This window comes from Microcaecilia unicolor, chromosome 7, assembly GCF_901765095.1.
Source record: "Microcaecilia unicolor chromosome 7, aMicUni1.1, whole genome shotgun sequence".
Taxonomy (NCBI): Eukaryota; Metazoa; Chordata; class Amphibia; order Gymnophiona; family Siphonopidae; genus Microcaecilia; species Microcaecilia unicolor.
This window is the reverse complement of record NC_044037.1, coordinates 161,459,305-161,476,535: the sequence shown is the minus strand read 5'-3', so window position 1 is coordinate 161,476,535 and position 17,231 is coordinate 161,459,305. Positions and strand designations below refer to the sequence as shown.

The 17,231-nt window shown below is 50.4% G+C and overlaps 1 protein-coding gene across 5 annotated transcripts in view; it reads left to right on the top strand.

Annotated features, from left to right (window-relative positions):
- Positions 1-17,231, top strand: part of ZDBF2 (zinc finger DBF-type containing 2) — a 79,258-nt gene that overhangs the window by 25,037 nt on the left and 36,990 nt on the right. For 4 of the 5 annotated variants that reach the window (XM_030209250.1, XM_030209248.1, XM_030209252.1 and 1 more), the window contains 2 exons: positions 4,559-4,610; positions 6,095-6,152. In XM_030209250.1, coding sequence (XP_030065110.1) covers positions 4,559-4,610; positions 6,095-6,152 — 110 coding nt within the window. Of the gene's footprint in view, positions 1-4,558; positions 4,611-6,094; positions 6,153-17,017; positions 17,078-17,231 lie in introns of those variants that run through there. The other variant, XM_030209253.1, reaches the window with a different exon arrangement.

The following is a 17,231-nucleotide window of genomic DNA, read 5'->3' as shown; positions in this document are numbered from 1 at the left end:
CATTGAGGAGCTTCGATATCGGTGTTGTCTTGAGGTAGTGTGTTGCATAGGTTTCCAATTTTTTCATGAAGTACTTAGCGAGTTCGTCTACCAATGGGCTCTCTGTATGGTTTTAGTGACCAAGGTGGTGTCTATGAGTTTGTTTACGAGTTGGTATAACAAAATTTCTTCGTATCTTTGTAGTCTGTCCCTATTTTGGCTTTATAGTATGATCTTTGGACTGTGTATGAATATTTGTATTTTCTTGTGTTTGCTTCTTGTATGGACTTAACACCTTTGCATATCTCACCTACCCATCTTAACAGCCAAACAGCTGACTTGCTTATTATCCAAAAGACCTGCAATTTGGAGGATAAAAACATATTTCACACCTGATATCAAATTCAACATTTATCAGGAACACAGTACTGGAAATGTTTCCTTTTTTGGTGTGTCTCAAGAGAGATCAGGAAAAATATGAACCCTTTGATCCTAAAATAAAGTCAAACGATTCCTAAAGTCTTTCTCCAAGGTCAAGCAGGACAAAGAATTTGCACAAATGTGTGGCATAATCCAGTGGAGCCCAGCACAGGAAAACTCCTCAGCTTCTTTTCCAGAAGCTCTTGGAAGACTCGCCGTTCACACCTTGCTGCCCACCATTACTGCATGGGACCAGGAAATCTTGTTTCTTCTGAGGAACAGTGAAGACACTCATGTATCTCCTCACATTTTAGTTTTATGGCCTTTCTGCTCTTTCTTTTGTTTGAGTACTGCATGGGACCAGTATTCCCTTTCTCTCATTTTTAGTTCTTTAGTGTTATTTTCAGCAGTTTTAAGCTTCCTTTATTTTTCCATAGCTCATTGGCCCGCTTAGGCCTGAGCACTCTGGTTGGGGTGTTTATTTCTCTTTGATTTTTCTTCACCATTGAGCCATTTGATTTTACTTCAGTTGTCTTCCCCAACATGTCCCAAATATTTCCCACTGGTTTTAAGAGGTGCACCTGTGTGCGAAGACCATATCACATACTGATAATTGATACTTGGCATGTTTAGGGCCTGATCTCATGATGCTTCTTATAAACTCTGTCAGCAGCTGTTCAAGAGAACCATCGAGAGTCAAGAGCAGCACAGAAGTACTTTTTAGTGCAAGAAGTCTGGTACATTGAAATCTGCATTGGTCCCTATGTTCCTGGTAGCTGCATTAGACACTGGAGATACATCATCATCAAGGAGGACTCCGCCTGCCTCAACATCGACATCAGCTGTTGGCCCATTGGAGCCGAGCATCCTTGGATCTGGCATTGAGGACTCATCAGGATTCGACGTCGTCCTTGTCGGCACCAAGGACTGATTTGGAGCATTGGGCGGAGGCCGAGAAGCACCAGCATTGGTCCCCTTTGAAGCTCAGCACAGGTGCATTGGCATCGTCAACACCTGAGATGGGCCCACACTGGAACGGATGCTCCTCCTCCAGGGAATCGGTGCCAGTGCACCAGTCTTTCGATTCAGGCCCCAATACCTTCTGTGGACTTGACCATGTCAACAAGCCCCTGCTGTTTACCGGTGCCTGTCTGAAGAGCGATCCAAGCCATACTTCAGGAGAAGCTGGGGCGACTTCTTGCCCGATGATACTGTGACATCGAAAGCTTCTGTGTTGGACCTGATGTCACCAAAAGATCCTGAAGGTGTTGGACGATCATCGACACTGATGCTGACGTTGCGTTGGGGTTGGTATCTAGCCCCTCAGGGGAGGGAAGAAGCTCTCCTGGAGAACCAGGTCCTCCTTTTCCTTGGCACTCTTTCTAAGCGTGACAAGGGTGTAGTTGGAGTCAAGTGAGAAATTGGATGGAGGACTATTTTATTTATTTATAAAATTTATACCCCACCTCATCTACCAATTCGGGTGGTTTACAAACTCACATCTACAATAATTTTCACCATAAAATGCATACAATACAATAAAACCATCACATGACTGAATATACAAACAATTCATTACAATACACCTGTACTAATTAGAATAAAAAATGCTTTTAACTACCTTAAAAAGAGAAGGAGGAGTGGCCTAGTGGTTAGGTGGTGGACCTTGGTCCTTGGGGAACTCGATGTAACTGAGTTTGATTCCCGGCACAGGCAGCTCCTTGTGCTTCTGGGCAAGTCACTCCATTTGACCACCGCATTGCGCCTGCCCTGAGGGGCAATGCGCAGGGTACAAATTGTAACAAAAAAAAAATCAGTTGTACCAGTACATACATTGTTTTATACAGTAGCAAGCTTGCCTGGAATAAAATGCCTTTAACTGCTCCTGAATGGAGAATCAATTGTGCATCACGCAAGTGCTGAGGTCAATCTATTCCAAAATAGCATTGGGTGCGGGCAATCATAAAAATCTTCTTTCTATACATGTCAGTCTCACTTGGCGAAAAGATGGTGTACCTCGGCAGATTTTAATGTTGGGATTTCATAGTGCGAGTAGGGATGTAAACCTTTAAAGAACTAGTTAAACAGGCTGGAGACTGATCATACAATAACTTGAATACCGACAGACAACTTAAAGTTGATCTGCCAAGCAGCTGGCAGCAGGTGTAGTCTGAGACCAATCACGCCTAGGTTTCTGAGGAGGAGCCAGAAAATCTTTGGAGGTGGGTTCTCCGGAATTTCCCTCATATCCCTCCCAGCCACATAAGAGGAGAGAGCCTCCCCCTGAGGAACTCTCATTTGCCATTTTTATCAGGGAGATGGCTGAAGTCATCCTATCTAAGTTGGAGTTTGAGCCCAGAGCAGAAATGTTGGTCATTCTTGACTTTAAGCCCCTCCCAAGTAGGCTATGACAGTGCCCTTTTACAACATCTTCAGAGATGTACAGATGAAACTGTGGGAGATTCCCCTCCCCCCCCCCTTCAGCGTGGGATAGGCATAAAGGAATCCTGTGCAGAAGGAATGGATCCACAGAACCTTAGCTGAAATTGGGTGGCGGGGGGAAGAAGGGTTGGTGGTTGAGAGGCTAGGATAGGGGAGGGCAGACTTATACGGGGTCTGTGCCAGAGCCGGTGATGGGAGGCAGGACTGGTGGTTGGGAGGCGGGAAATACTGCTGGACAGACTTATACGGTCTGTGCCCTGGAAAAGACAGGTACAAATCAAGGTAAGGTATACACATATGAGTTTATCTTGGGCAGACTAGATGGACCGTGCAGGTCTTTTTCTGCCGTCATCTACTATGTTACTATTCACAAGAAAGTTGATTCTGTACATAGAATCCAAAAGGCTCCCAGATTTGAGAAGCTACAGCAGCTGCACCGCTCTATGGTTATTTATTTATTTAGATTTTGCTCACACCTTTTTTTTCAGTAGTAGCTCAAGGTGAGTTACATTCGGATACTCTGGATAATCCTCTGTCCCAGGAGGGCTCATGATCTAAGTTTGTAACTGAGGTAATGGAGGGTTAAGTGACTTGCCCAAGATCACAAGGGGCAGCAGTGGGATTTGAACTCACTGGAGGAGTGGCCTAGTGGTTAGGGTGGTGGACTTTGGTCCTGACGAACTGAGTTCAATTCCCACTTCAGGCACAGGCAGCTCCTTGTGACTCTGGGCAAGTCACTTAACACTCCATTGCCCCAGGTACAAATAAGTACTTGTATACAATATGTAAGCCACATTGAGCCTGCCATGAGTGGGAAAGCGCGGGGTACAATGTGACAAAAAAGAAAACCGGCCACCTCTGGATTGCAAAACCGGTGCTCTAACTATTAGGCCACCTCCTCCACTCTTTGAATTCACTGTCAAAAATGTGAAAAGCTCCAAATGTGGCCCTGGGGAGGTATGTGTGGATTTATGTGAGGAAGGTTTTTCAGAATGCTATGCTGACCTCCTGCATATATTCTTACCAGCTTTTCATGAGCACACTTTTTTTTGTGACAGTCAGAGGTGATATTTAGCGGCATTGCCTGGTTTAGTGTTGCTGAATATTGGGGGGGGGGGGGGGGGGGGGGGGGGGGGGGTATAGGCGGTCTCAGGGGATTTCAGTGGCCAGGAGTCTCTCCTGCTTTCTTATATCCTTGAATGTCAGCCCACTGGCGTTTCCAGGGATTCAGTCCTACAACTCCAACATAGAGGTCTGCCGAAAAGATTGAGCACGTGTCAAAGTCGTCTTCCAAATGACTCACTTGTGTTTTGTAGGTAAAGTGCTGAACAATAATAATCAAAGAATCCTCTGGAGCTCTTCAGAAGGCATCTCGGTGTTCCACGTATTGGCCCTAACTTTTTAAACAATATTTACACTCTTCGTTTCAACCACACTTCAGTTTCATTATCTTTTGTCCACTCATATATTGCTGTGAAACTGGCATGTAGTTAATCTAGGGATTCCCAGCTTCATGTTCCTATATTTTTGGGGGCAATTCTTGATAACTCTCAATTCCAAAATAGCTTAGGAATCTTGTTCCATAACTGATTTATAACTGTTTGGAACTGTTATTGATAATGCTTGGAAAACAATTTTGGCAGGACTGTTGCCTTCAGAGTTACTATCTTTCCATTCTCTTCATTAATACAGCTTTTTTTCTGTTGTTTCTTGACAGATGTTTGATAGACGTAAACTGGGCGATGGAGACTGTGCTTCTTCAATATGGGGTGAGCTAATGATTTAGAGAAAGCAATTCAGTAGCCTTTGCTTATCTTTATTTATTTATTTATTTATTGCATTTGTATCCCACATTTTCCCACCTATTTGCGGGTTCAGTGTGGCTTACAATACATTGTGAGTCATGGAATTACATTGGTTACAATATGGTTATGGTTATATTGAGAAGAGTTATGGGAAGACAGTCGAAGTCATACATGTTTTGGGAAACAAGTCAAAGTCAAACATAGTTTGGGAAATGGAACAGTAGAATGTAACAATGGGGAAGTGATCGGCGATAGAACACTGGCGAGAGAACTTAGGGTATAACAGTTCATCTGTGGGTAGGGTTTTAAGTGTGGTGAGATTAAGGGGAAGAGAGATCAGAAGGAGAGTGTATTGCCCTATCTCTGTTAGTGCGTAAGGACTTCATATGTTTTTGATTCTTGCCATAGCTTTTCTCGAAGAGGTGAGTTTTCCAATAGTTTGTGGAAGTGGGTTAATTCATAAATCATTTTCAGGTTGCGTGGTAGTGTATTCCAGAATTTCGTGCTTGTGTAAGAGAAGGTTGAGGCATGCAGTGCTTTGTATTTTATGCCTTTGCACTTAGGGAAGTGGAGATTGAGGAAAGTTCGGGATGATCTTTTGGCATTCCTGGGTGGCAGGTCTATTAAGTCAGACATGTATGCAGGGGCCTCACCATGAATGATCTTGTGGACCAAGGTACATACTTTAAAGGTGATACGTTCCCTGAGTGGGAGCCAGTGCAGTTTCTCACGTAAGGGTTTTGCACTTTCGTATTTTGGTTTTCCGAAGATGAGTCTGGCTGCTGTATTTTGGGCTGTTTGAAGTTTCCTCAGTATTTGTTCTTTGCAGCCTGCGTATAGTGAGTTGCAGTAGTCCAGATGACTGAGTACGAGTGATTGCACTAGGCTGCGGAAGACAGATCTTGGAAAGAATGGTTTTATTCTTTTCAGTTTCCACATGGAGTAGAACATCTTTTTGGTTGTGTTGTTCGCGTGAGTTTCGAGTGTTAGGTGGCGGGTCGATAGTGACTCCAAGGAGTTTTAGAGTTTCTGAGATTGGCAGATTTAGTTTAGGTGTGGTAATAGCGGTAAATTTCTTCATGTTGTATTGGGAGGTAAGTATGAGGCATTGAGTTTTTTCTGCGTTCAGTTTCAATCGGAATGCATCTGCCCAGGTATTCATGATGTGTAGACTTGGTTGATTTCATTGGAGATTTCATTAATGTCTTGTTTGAAAGGGATAAATATCGTTACATCATCTGCATATATGTAAGGGTTGAGGTTGTGGTTTGATAGAAGTTTTGCCAAGGGAATCTGTCTACATAAAGATGTTTAGTCTCTCTCTTTAGGGCCGTTTTCTTTGTCATTTGGACATCAGATACTTAATTGCAGAGAGGACAATAGTTCCTCCTCCATGATGCCTTTTCCCCTCTCCTTTCTAACTTTACGCTTTTTGGGTTGCTTTGCAGAAATAGGAAAGAAAGATACTGAGTGGTCTGTGGGAAGAGACAGCAGCAGCAGCAGCAGGTGAGTTTATTGGTATCCATTTTTTGTACCAGATTTCTGCCACCCTTCTTCTGAGCTAGTCATAGGCTGATGGAATCTGGTAGCCAATTTGGTTGCTAAATTTTGGTCATAATGTAAGCTCTGTTGACCATGCCCAATTCCTTCTTTCCTTACCTTAGTCATTGTCTATAAGGGCACATCTAGATACTCACGTTTATGTGCCCCTTATTTGGGTACATGTGCATATGCTAATATTCTAGAAAGTTGCACACACAAGTGTTAGCAGGGTGCCTAAGTGCTATTCTACAAATTCCCACTTAATTTACATAGCTCGTAGTTGCAAAGGGTGGGGGGGGGGGGCATATACATGGTCAGAACATAGGCAGGATTACTACTTGTGTGCAACTTGTAGAATATTATAAGTTTCATGCATCACTCGCATTTAGGTGGTCACACTTATGCCGGGTCTATGGCTGATGTATCTGTTACACTAGTATTCTATAATGGAATTTAAGCCCTCCAGGTTCTGTTACAGAACAGGATCTTTATTAGCGTCAGCTCCACTGTTCTTGAAGGTACCTGGTCAAAATAACCCTGACAAAAAGGCCCAAACACAAAATGGCTACAACAACAAACAAAAACAAAACCCAGACAAAATGTCCCTGAACAAAAGGGCCCACCCCTGAGTATTTTATCTGTTCTGCTCCTGCAACTGTGTGTCTTTGAGTTCCTCTGCTGCTTTGAGCAGAAATATGTCTCTCCTTTGACACCTCAGTTTCAATACTTACCGTCTGAAATGTCTCCCTCTTCCTCCTGCCTGCCCCAGCCATCTTCCAGTGTTCCTGTGGGCCACCAGCAGCATCAGCAAGGAAAACAAGTTGCATCGGCCGGCCCCAAAAGCATTCCCTCTGTTGATTCAGACAAGGTGGGCCACGACTTCCTATGTCTGCATAGGTAGGACATAGCAGAGAGAACGCTTCTGGGGCCGGCCGAAGCAGTTTGTTGATGCTGCTGGCAGCCCACAGAAATGTTGGAGGATCACCGGGGGGGGGGGGGGGGATAATAGATAGATAGATATCGGACAACGCAGGGAAGGTAGTAGGACGAAAGCAACATGCTAGACTATGTTCGGAGGTGGGTGGGAAAGAAGGGTAAGAGATGCATTTCCAGATCATGATAAGAGGAGAAAGGGAGAGAAATGCCAGAACGCAGGGAAGAGGATAGTGGGACAGAGATGACAGAACATGGGGGTGCGGACAGAGAGAGGCACTGGAGAGGGAGGCATATTATTTTGACCAGGCTACTTTGTCAGGGTGCTGTTCTGAACCAATGGGTGTTATCCCTTCCTACCAGCAGGTGGAGATATAGAAAACAGAATTCTGCCAGTGACATCACCAGCATAAACTAAGCTTCTCCCTGCAACAATCCAGTATTTCTCTACCTTCAGCAGGTGATAGGTTGTGATGACTGTGCTCCTGTCCCTGGCTTAACTCCCCGCTGTTCTTGCCGCAGCCGCACAGCATGATCGAGCCTAATGGCCGCTCCCAGGTCAGTCTCTGGTTGAGCTCAGAGCTTGGCTTTGAAGTGCCACTGTGTGAGACTTTGGCTTGGTCCTTCGGGGCCTTGCCAGAAGAGTGCAGGTCCCCATCCCTCTTGCCCGTTTACTCTGTTTGGGTGTACTCCCCCCACTCCCGATAAAGTGCTTAGTTTTGCAGCACATATACCCCCAAAAAGTTCAGTTAGCCCGGCTAGCTTTATGCCCTTGGTCAGGGGTTAATGCTATGATAAAGAATTAAGTAAGGAATTTCCATCTAGGCATACCCAGGGAGAGCCGGGGACAGCAGAGATGTCATGACCAACTGTCTTGTTTCTTAGATGAGGTCACTGGGGCCTTGGCTATGCTTAAGCCTCCCACAGTGGGGCCCCAAAGCAGTTTCCACTCCGTAAGGCCCTCATCTGCCTGATGGGCGGAGTGGGAGTCCCCAGGATGGTCCCCTCAGGGTTGCAAGGGCTTTTGCTCATATCTCTGCCTTTGCTGAGGAGGTGGAGAAGTGTTGGATATTCTGAAGTTGGATGCCCTAGTTATAGTGGTCACAGAGGTGACCGCTATACCTATCCAAGGGGTCTTGGCTCTTAGGGAGCTCCATGAAAAATATGTGGAATAGTAGCTCTGCCTGGCCTTTTCAGTGGGAGCCCCAGCATTCATTCTTCTATTTGTGGCAATTATGTAGCTCCATGCTGTGTTGGTTCCAGCTGTTGCTGGAGTCCCCAGAGACTTCTTGCCTGGAATCAGGTTCGACCTTTTTGGGCAGACATTATACCATCTGGTCCATCTGGCTTCTTGCTCAGTGGAGGCGTTGAGGGTCGCCTTTGGTTGTGGGTTTGCTACTGGGTGCGGATGCAGATTTTGAGTCAGCTGCCCTTTGGGGGGCACTTGCTGTTTGATGATGCCTTGGAGAAGTTGGTGAAAGATATGGGGGAGGCATGGCTGTCCATCTCCCTAAGCTGCAGCAAGGGTGTGCAGCGATCCTTGGCCTCAAGGGGGCGAGCCACTTCAGGTCCACTTGGTGCCTTTTAAGCAGGGGTCCTTTCGAGACCTCAAGTCAGCCAGGCCCTTGAGTCCCTTCAGTGGGGACCGAAGTTGCAGCTGCTCGGCCTTCCCAATGAGGATGTGCCAGGTTCCTTCTGGTTGGAGGCAGGCTGTCTCTCTTCTCTCCCATATCTGTCCCGAAGAGGCCACTTAAACACCAGGGTGTACTCGGGTGGGCCCAGGAAAGCGGCAGGGGAGCCAGCCAGCCTTTGCTGTGGGCTGGGGATGGCCCACCAAGGCTCATGGGGCGGCAGGGAGGCCAGCCAGCTTCGGAGCACAGATTCTGTGCAAATTTTGCACTCCGCAGTTGTGCAGAAGTCCGGCAGGAGTAACAGTATATTCTCCGAGGACAAGCAGGCTGCTTGTTCTCACGACTGGGTGACGTCCGCGGCAGCCCCCACCAACCGGAAGAAGCTTCGCGGGCGGTCCGCACGCAGGGCACGCCCACCGCGCATGCGCGGCCGTCTTCCCGCTCGTGCGCGACCATTCCCGCCAGTTCCTTTTTTTCTGCGACTGGAGAGAGTCGTGCCTTCTCTGTTTTCAGCCCCGGAAAAACCGTCGCGTTTACGCGAACTTCTTTATTTTATTTTACTTAGTTGCTGCGCGCTCCACTTTTTCTTTTCTTCAAAAAAAAAAAAAAAAGGAGCACGCGCTCCCTTTTTCCCCCTCGTTTCTAGCGGGGGCGTCACGTTGCGGCCTAGTGGCCGCCACGGTCCGATTTATTTTTTCGAGGTGTGATTACCGCCACCATCGACGACTTTAACTTCGCCGACGCGATTTTTCCGTCGATGTCCTCGAAGGTCCCAAGTGGATTTAAAAGTGTGGTCGGTGCGGCCGGCCGATCTCGCAGACTGACACCCACGCTTGGTGCCTCCAGTGCCTCGGGCCGGAGCACAATATCAAGTCGTGTTCCTTGTGTCGCGGTCTCCGGAAACGGACTCAGGTTGCGAGGCAAGTTCTTCGGGACCGTCTTTTTGGAACTTGCGCCGGCCCGTCGACCTCGACGGCATCGGTATCGACGGCCGGTTCTTCGGTACCGGTATCGAGGCCCGAGAAATCGGCACCGATGGCATCGACCCCAGGAGCACAGGTCCCGTCGGCCCGCCGGTCCTCCGGTGAGGGTAGGGGTGAGAGGCCGCGTGGGCAATCGGCCCCGGTCACTCCCTCAGCCCATGGCCCTCGGGACCGAACCCTGTCTGACCCGGTTCCTCGGGACCGAGGGGGATCTCCTCCTCTGCTCCACTTGGCGCCGATGACGGGCACCGCAAAAAATCAAAAAAGCACCATCATCGGTCGCCCTCGATGCACCAGGGTTCCGGTGCCGGCGAGGAGTCGACGCCGAAGCATCCTTGTCGAGAGGAGAGATCCCCTTCGGTTGTGGAGGTACCGACGCGTCAGGGTCCCAGCACTTCGGTGCCGTCTCCTGGACCCGAGCAGCTTCCGGCACCGACACCTCTACCGGCCCCACCGTCTTTCCCGGCAGCGGGCCTGGACAAGTGCCTCCGAGCCATCCTTCCGGGGATCCTGGAAGGGCTGATGCGCCAGGCGGTGCCGGCGCCGGGGGTGCTTGCGCCCTCGGCGCCGTTGACTGTGGCGCCGGCGAGCTCTAGCCCGGTGCCGAGGCCGTCGACACCGCCGCCGCTTGCGGCGCCGGTCTCGACCGCCACGCAGGTGGAGTCCCCGTCGACGTCGATGGAGGGAGCTTCGTCCCCGCCGGCGCGGGAGTCCACCGCTCGACGACACCGAGGCCTCGGTGCCTCGACGTCGAGCCGGGCCCGGTTAAGGACTCAGCTACATGAGCTTATGTCCGATACCGAGGAAGAGGCCTCGTGGGGGGAAGAGGAGGACCCCAGATATTTCTCCTCAGAGGAGTCTGCGGGCCTCCCCTCTGACCCCACGCCTTCACCGGAGAGGAAACTCTCACCCCCGGAGAGCCTCTCCTTTGCCTCTTTTGTAAGGGATATGTCTATCTGCATTCCCTTCCCTGTGGTCTCTGTGAATGAGCCGAGGGCTGAGATGCTCGAGGTCCTCGACTATCCATCACCACCTAGAGAGTCCTCCACGGTGCCGTTGCACAATGTCCTCAAAGAGACACTGCTTCGGAACTGGATGAGACCGCTGTCTAATCCCATCATCCCCAAGAAAGCGGAATCCCAGTACAGAATCCACTCTGACCCAGAGTTAATGCGGCCCCAATTGCCCCATGACTCGGCGGTCGTGGATTCTGCTCTCAAGAGGGCACGGAGTTCGAGGGATACCGCCTCGGCGCCCCCGGGGCGGGAGTCTCGCACTCTGGACTCGTTTGGGAGGAAGGCCTACCAATCCTCCATGCTCGTGACCCGCATCCAGTCATACCAGCTCTATACGAGCATCCACATGCGGAACAATGTGAAGCAACTGGCGGACCTGGTCGATAAGCTCCCGCCGGAGCAGTCCAGGCCTTATCAGGAGGTGGTCAGGCAGCTGAAGGCGTGCAGAAAGTTCCTGTCCAGGGGTATTTATGACACCTGTGACGTGGCATCTCGTGCTGCGGCCCAAGGTATAGTGATGCGCAGACTCTCATGGCTGCGTGCCTCTGACCTGGACAACCGCACCCAGCAGAGACTGGCCGACGTCCCTTGCCGGGGGGATAATATTTTCGGTGAGAAGGTCGAGCAGCTGGTGGACCAACTGCATCAGCGGGAAACCGCCCTCGACAAGCTCTCCCACCGGGCGCCTTCAGCATCCACCTCAGCAGGTGGACGTTTTTCCCGGGCCCGGCAGGCTGTGCCCTATTCTTTTGCAAAGCGTAGGTACACCCAGCCGGCCCGAAGGCCTCGTCAGGCACAGGGACAGCCCCAGCGCGCTCGTTCTCGTCAACAGCGTGCGCCTAAGCAGCCCCCTGCGCCTCCACAGCAAAAGCCGGGGACGGGCTTTTGACTGGATCCACGGGAACATAGCCGCCCTCAAAGTGTCCGTACCGGACGATCTGCCGGTCGGAGGGAGGTTAAAATTTTTTCACCAAAGGTGGCCTCTCATAACCTCCGACCAGTGGGTTCTCCAAATAGTACGGTGCGGATACGCCCTGAATTTGGCCTCCCTGCCACCAAATTGTCCCCCGGGAGCTCAATCCTTCAGCTCCCATCACAAGCAGGTACTTGCAGAGGAACTCTCCGCCCTTCTCAGCGCCAATGCGGTCGAGCCCGTACCACCCGGGCAGGAAGGGCAGGGATTCTATTCCAGGTACTTCCTTGTGGAAAAGAAAACAGGGGGGATGCATCCCATCCTAGACCTGAGAGGCCTGAACAAATTCCTGGTCAAAGAAAAGTTCAGGATGCTTTCCTTGGGCACCCTTCTGCCAATGATTCAGAAAAACGATTGGCTATGTTCCCTGGATTTAAAGGACGCATATACTCACATCCCGATACTGCCAGCTCACAGACAGTATCTCAGATTCCGACTGGGCGCACGGCACTTTCAGTATTGTGTGCTGCCCTTTGGGCTCGCCTCTGCCCCACGAGTGTTTACAAAGTGCCTCGTGGTGGTAGCGGCGTACCTACGCAAGCTGGGAGTGCACGTGTTCCCATATCTCGACGATTGGCTGGTCAAGAACACCTCGGAGGCGGGAGCCCTCCGGTCTATGCAGTGCACTATTCAACTTCTGGAGCTGCTGGGGTTTGTAATAAATTACCCAAAGTCCCATCTCCAGCCAACACAGTCTCTGGAATTCATAGGAGCTCTGCTGAATACCCAGACGGCTCAGGCCTTCCTTCCCGAAGCGAGGGCCAACAACCTCTTGTCCCTGGCTTCGCAGACCAGAGCGTCTCAGCAGGTCACAGCTCGGCAGATGTTGAGACTTCTGGGTCATATGGCCTCCACAGTTCATGTGACTCCCATGGCTCGTCTTCACATGAGATCTGCTCAGTGGACCCTAGCTTCCCAGTGGTTTCAGGCCACCGGGAATCTAGAAGATGTCATCCGCCTCTCCACCAGTTGCCGCACTTCACTGCTCTGGTGGACCATCCGGACCAATTTGACCCTGGGACGTCCATTCCAAATTCCGCAGCCCACGAAAGTGCTGACGACGGATGCATCTCGCCTGGGGTGGGGAGCTCATGTCGATGGGCTTCACACCCAGGGTCTGTGGTCCCTCCAGGAAAAGGATCTGCAGATCAACCTCCTGGAGCTCCGAGCGATCTGGAACGCACTGAAGGCTTTCAGAGATCGGCTGTCCTGCCAAATTATCCAAATTCGGACAGACAATCAGGTTGCGATGTATTACACCAACAAGCAGGGGGGCACCGGATCTCGCCCCTTGTGTCAGGAAGCCGTCGGGATGTGGCGTTGGGCTTGCCAGTTCGGCATGCTCCTCCAAGCCACATACCTGGCTGGTGTAAACAACAGTCTGGCCGACAGACTGAGCAGAGTCATGCAACCGCACGAGTGGTCGCTTCATTCCAGAGTGGTACGCAAGATCTTCCGAGAGTGGGGCACCCCCTCGGTGGACCTTTTCGCCTCTCAGACCAACCACAAGCTGCCTCTGTTCTGTTCCAGACTACAGGCACACGGCAGGCTAGCGTCAGATGCCTTTCTCCTCCATTGGGGGACCGGCCTCCTGTATGCTTATCCTCCCATACCTTTGGTGGGGAAGACCTTACTGAAGCTCAAGCAAGACCGCGGCACCATGATTCTGATAGCGCCCTTTGGCCCCGTCAGATCTGGTTCCCTCTTCTTCTGGAGTTGTCCTCCGAAGAACCGTGGAGATTGGAGTGTTTTCCGACCCTCATTTCGCAGAACGACGGAGCGCTTCTGCACCCCAACCTTCAGTCTCTGGCTCTCATGGCCTGGATGTTGAGGGCGTAGACTTCGCTGCGTTGGGTCTGTCGGAGGGTGTCTCCCGTGTCTTGCTTGCCTCTAGGAAGGATTCCACTAAAAAGAGTTACTTTTTCAAGTGGAGGAGGTTTGTCGTTTGGTGTGAGAGCAAGGCCCTAGAACCTCGTTCTTGCCCTGCACAGAACCTGCTTGAATACCTTCTGCACTTATCAGAGTCTGGCCTCAAGACCAACTCAGTAAGGAATCACCTTAGTGCGATTAGTGCTTACCATTATCGTGTGGAAGGTAAAGCCATCTCTGGAGAGCCTTTAGTCGTTCGATTCATGAGAGGCTTGCTTTTGTCAAAGCCCCCTGTCAAGCCTCCCACAGTGTCATGGGATCTCAACGTCGTCCTCACCCAGCTGATGAAACCTCCTTTTGAGCCACTGAATACCTGCCATCTGAAGTACTTGACCTGGAAGGTCATTTTCTTGGTGGCAGTTACTTCAGCTCGTAGGGTCAGTGAGCTTCAAGCCCTGGTAGCTCATGCTCCATATACCAAATTTCATCATAATAGAGTAGTGCTCCGCACCCACCCAAGTTCCTGCGAAGGTGGTGTCGGAGTTCCATCTTAACCAGTCAATTGTCTTGCCAACATTCTTCCCCAGGCCGCATACCCGCCCTGCTGAACGTCAGTTGCACACATTGGACTGCAAGAGAGCATTGGCCTTCTACTTGGAGCGGACACAGCCCCACAGACAGTCCGCCCAATTGTTTGTTTCTTTCGACCCTAACAGGCTAGGGTCGCTGTCGGGAACGCACCATCTCCAATTGGCTAGCAGATTGCATTTCCTTCACTTACGCCCAGGCTGGGCTGGCTCTTGAGGGTCATGTCACGGCTCATAGTGTTACAGCCATGGCAGCGTCAGTGGCCCACTTGAAGTCAGCCGCTATTGAAGAGATTTGCAAGGCTGCGACGTGGTCATCTGTCCACACATTCACATCACATTACTGCCTCCAGCAGGATACCCGACGCGACAGTCGGTTCGGGCAGTCGGTGCTGCAGAATCTGTTTGGGGTGTAAATCCAACTCCACCCTCCAGGACCCGAATTTATTCTGGTCAGGCTGCACTCTCAGTTAGTTGTTCTTCGTAGGTCAATTTTCTGTTATACCCTCGCCGTTGCGAGGTTCAATTGACCTGGGTTCTTGTTTTGAGTGAGCCTGAGAGCTAGGGATACCCCAGTCGTGAGAACAAGCAGCCTGCTTGTCCTCGGAGAAAGTGAATGATACATACCTGTAGCAGGTGTTCTCCGAGGACAGCAGGCTGATTGTTCTCACCTACCCTCCCTCCTCCCCTTTGGAGTTGCGTTTTCATCTTTTGCTTGTCATTCAACTGGCGGGAACGGTCGCGCACGGGCGGGAAGATGGCCGCGCATGCGCGGTGGGCGTGCCCTGTGTACGGACCGCCCGCGAAGCTTCTTCCGGTTGGTGGGGGCTGCCGCGGACGTCACCCAGTCGTGAGAACAATCAGCCTGCTGTCCTCGGAGAACACCTGCTAAAGGTATGTATCATTCACTTTGTGAATGCAAGAACCCCAAGTACATCAGGATTCTAATCGGTAGCACTGTTCACAGGTTGTACATATAAACTTCATGAGTCTTACGTTTCACCAGTGGGTTTATGGTTTATACATGTGGTCTTTCAGCCCAAACCCCTCCTATCTTAACGAAGGAGGAGGGACATGGACAAGGACTCTCTCCCTTCTCCTACCAGGCGTCTCCTCAAAATGGCGATGGTGTCCTGCTCTTCTCGGTGCATCCTGGAATGCACTGGATGGGCGTAACTCACATAGTTAAGCTCCGCCCAGTGCATCGCCATTTTGAGGAGGCGCCTGACAGGAGAAGGGATGGAGTCCTAGTTCCTCCATCAAGGTAGGAGGGGGCATGGCTAGAGGGTCCCACTGTACCCCAGGGCCTTATTTATCTTTGGGGGGTGGGGGGGGGTCTGGGTTCCACTGAACCACCAGGGATGGCAGTCTGGTAGTGGGAGGGAGGAGGTGGAAGTCTTTGTGGTGGTGGGGGGGGGGGGGGGTGTCTGGGGTCCACTGGACCACCAGGGCTGTTTGACAGTTCAGGGCTTTTCTGATTTGTACCTGGGCATTCACTCAAGGTTCCCAAGTTCAATTCTCCTGCAGATCTGGAAATAGCTCCCTAATGCTAGCGCTGACATTTTGCCTAAATTTGCATGTCATTAGCACTGAGCATTAGGGAACAGTGTTGCAGTGCTGATTGAGCGGTATTTCTCCGGCACTGTTCTGAACAGTGCCAGAGTTTTGAGCATCTGGGATTGTGGAGGATCCTGAGTTGTTGATGTTGGTGGACTTGAGTCTTCTATTTCGATCTGGCTTGCTATGACCCTCTCAGAGGTCGTCTCTGTTTTGCATCATCTGGAAAAATAATTGGATTGCCTTTCAGACATGGGTGTAGAAGAGAACCAACATTATGTAGTAGATGAACAGGAAAAGTGTCAATTAAGTTAAATGCTCTTTGATGCCATAAACAATGGATGAATCTGTTGCAGCACATGTTGGAAGAATGTTGCAGGTGGTAGGAGTCTGATCAATAGACAAGACTCTTGTTGCCATATTAAAGGCAGACACGACACATGTCATTTATCAGTGCTTCATGAAATCCAAAAGCAGCTTCTGCAGTTTTTTTATCATTGAATTCACTTTCCAGTTATCTATGATGTGTTAAGTTTTTACATATTGATATTATCATTTTATAGATGCTGTTCAATGTAGTTGGAACAGCCTGATTAAGGCTAGTCTCATGCTTTTAGAGAATGACACAGGGATAAAGTATGTCCCTGTCCCCACGGTTAACAGGGTTGCTAACTCCGCAGTTTTCCCATGGGCTTGGGTGACTTTTTTAGGATGCCGTGGGCAGTTTTCACCAGTCGTGAGTTGTGACTTGCTGGGCGTTTTTGGGACTGTCTGGCAGCTGTGCAGACCGCCCCGCGCCAGTTAGCTGATTGGCTCTGTCTCTGTCAGATTTGGAGCCGGAATGAGGCTTGGTGCATCTTGAGCCTCGTTCTGGCTCCAAATTTGACCAGTAGGAGGTGAGGAGGGTAATGAGGTCATCAGCTGATGACTCATCATCATCACGCTGGCGGTCTGGTCATCAGGAGTGTGAGGCACAGCAGTCACGTGGGAAGAGGAGGCAGAGCAAGCAAGCGAGCTTGACGGGTGTGACTCCCCCTTCCCGCTCCCCAGATAGCCTGTTGGGCAGCCTGGGCTATCTTTGAGCTTTTTTTTCGGTGCAGGTTGGGCTGGGAAATTTCTTCCCATCTGGCAACCCTGAACACGTGCCTCCATCCCTGTGCCATTTTCTAGTGGGGACCCTGATCTCTGCCAGTAGAAGAAGAACCACAACAGCTGCCTGCTGCTGGGGACCTAGCCCCCCATCTGCAGAAGTTATGGGCTGCTGTCAAGAAATGTTCAGTTGTCTGCTGCTGAGGACCCTGTGGCAGGAAAGAAGAAAAGCAACAGATGCATCCTGAGCTGTAAGAAGAAAAGCTGACTTATGCTGTCTACTACCAGGAGACTGGGCCTCCTAGTGGCAAAAGATAAGTTGCGCTAAGAGGGTAGGGGTGATAGGTTTGGTGGACAGAGTGAAGGGGAGGAGGGAAGGAGGAGATAAACCAGAGAGTATAAGGA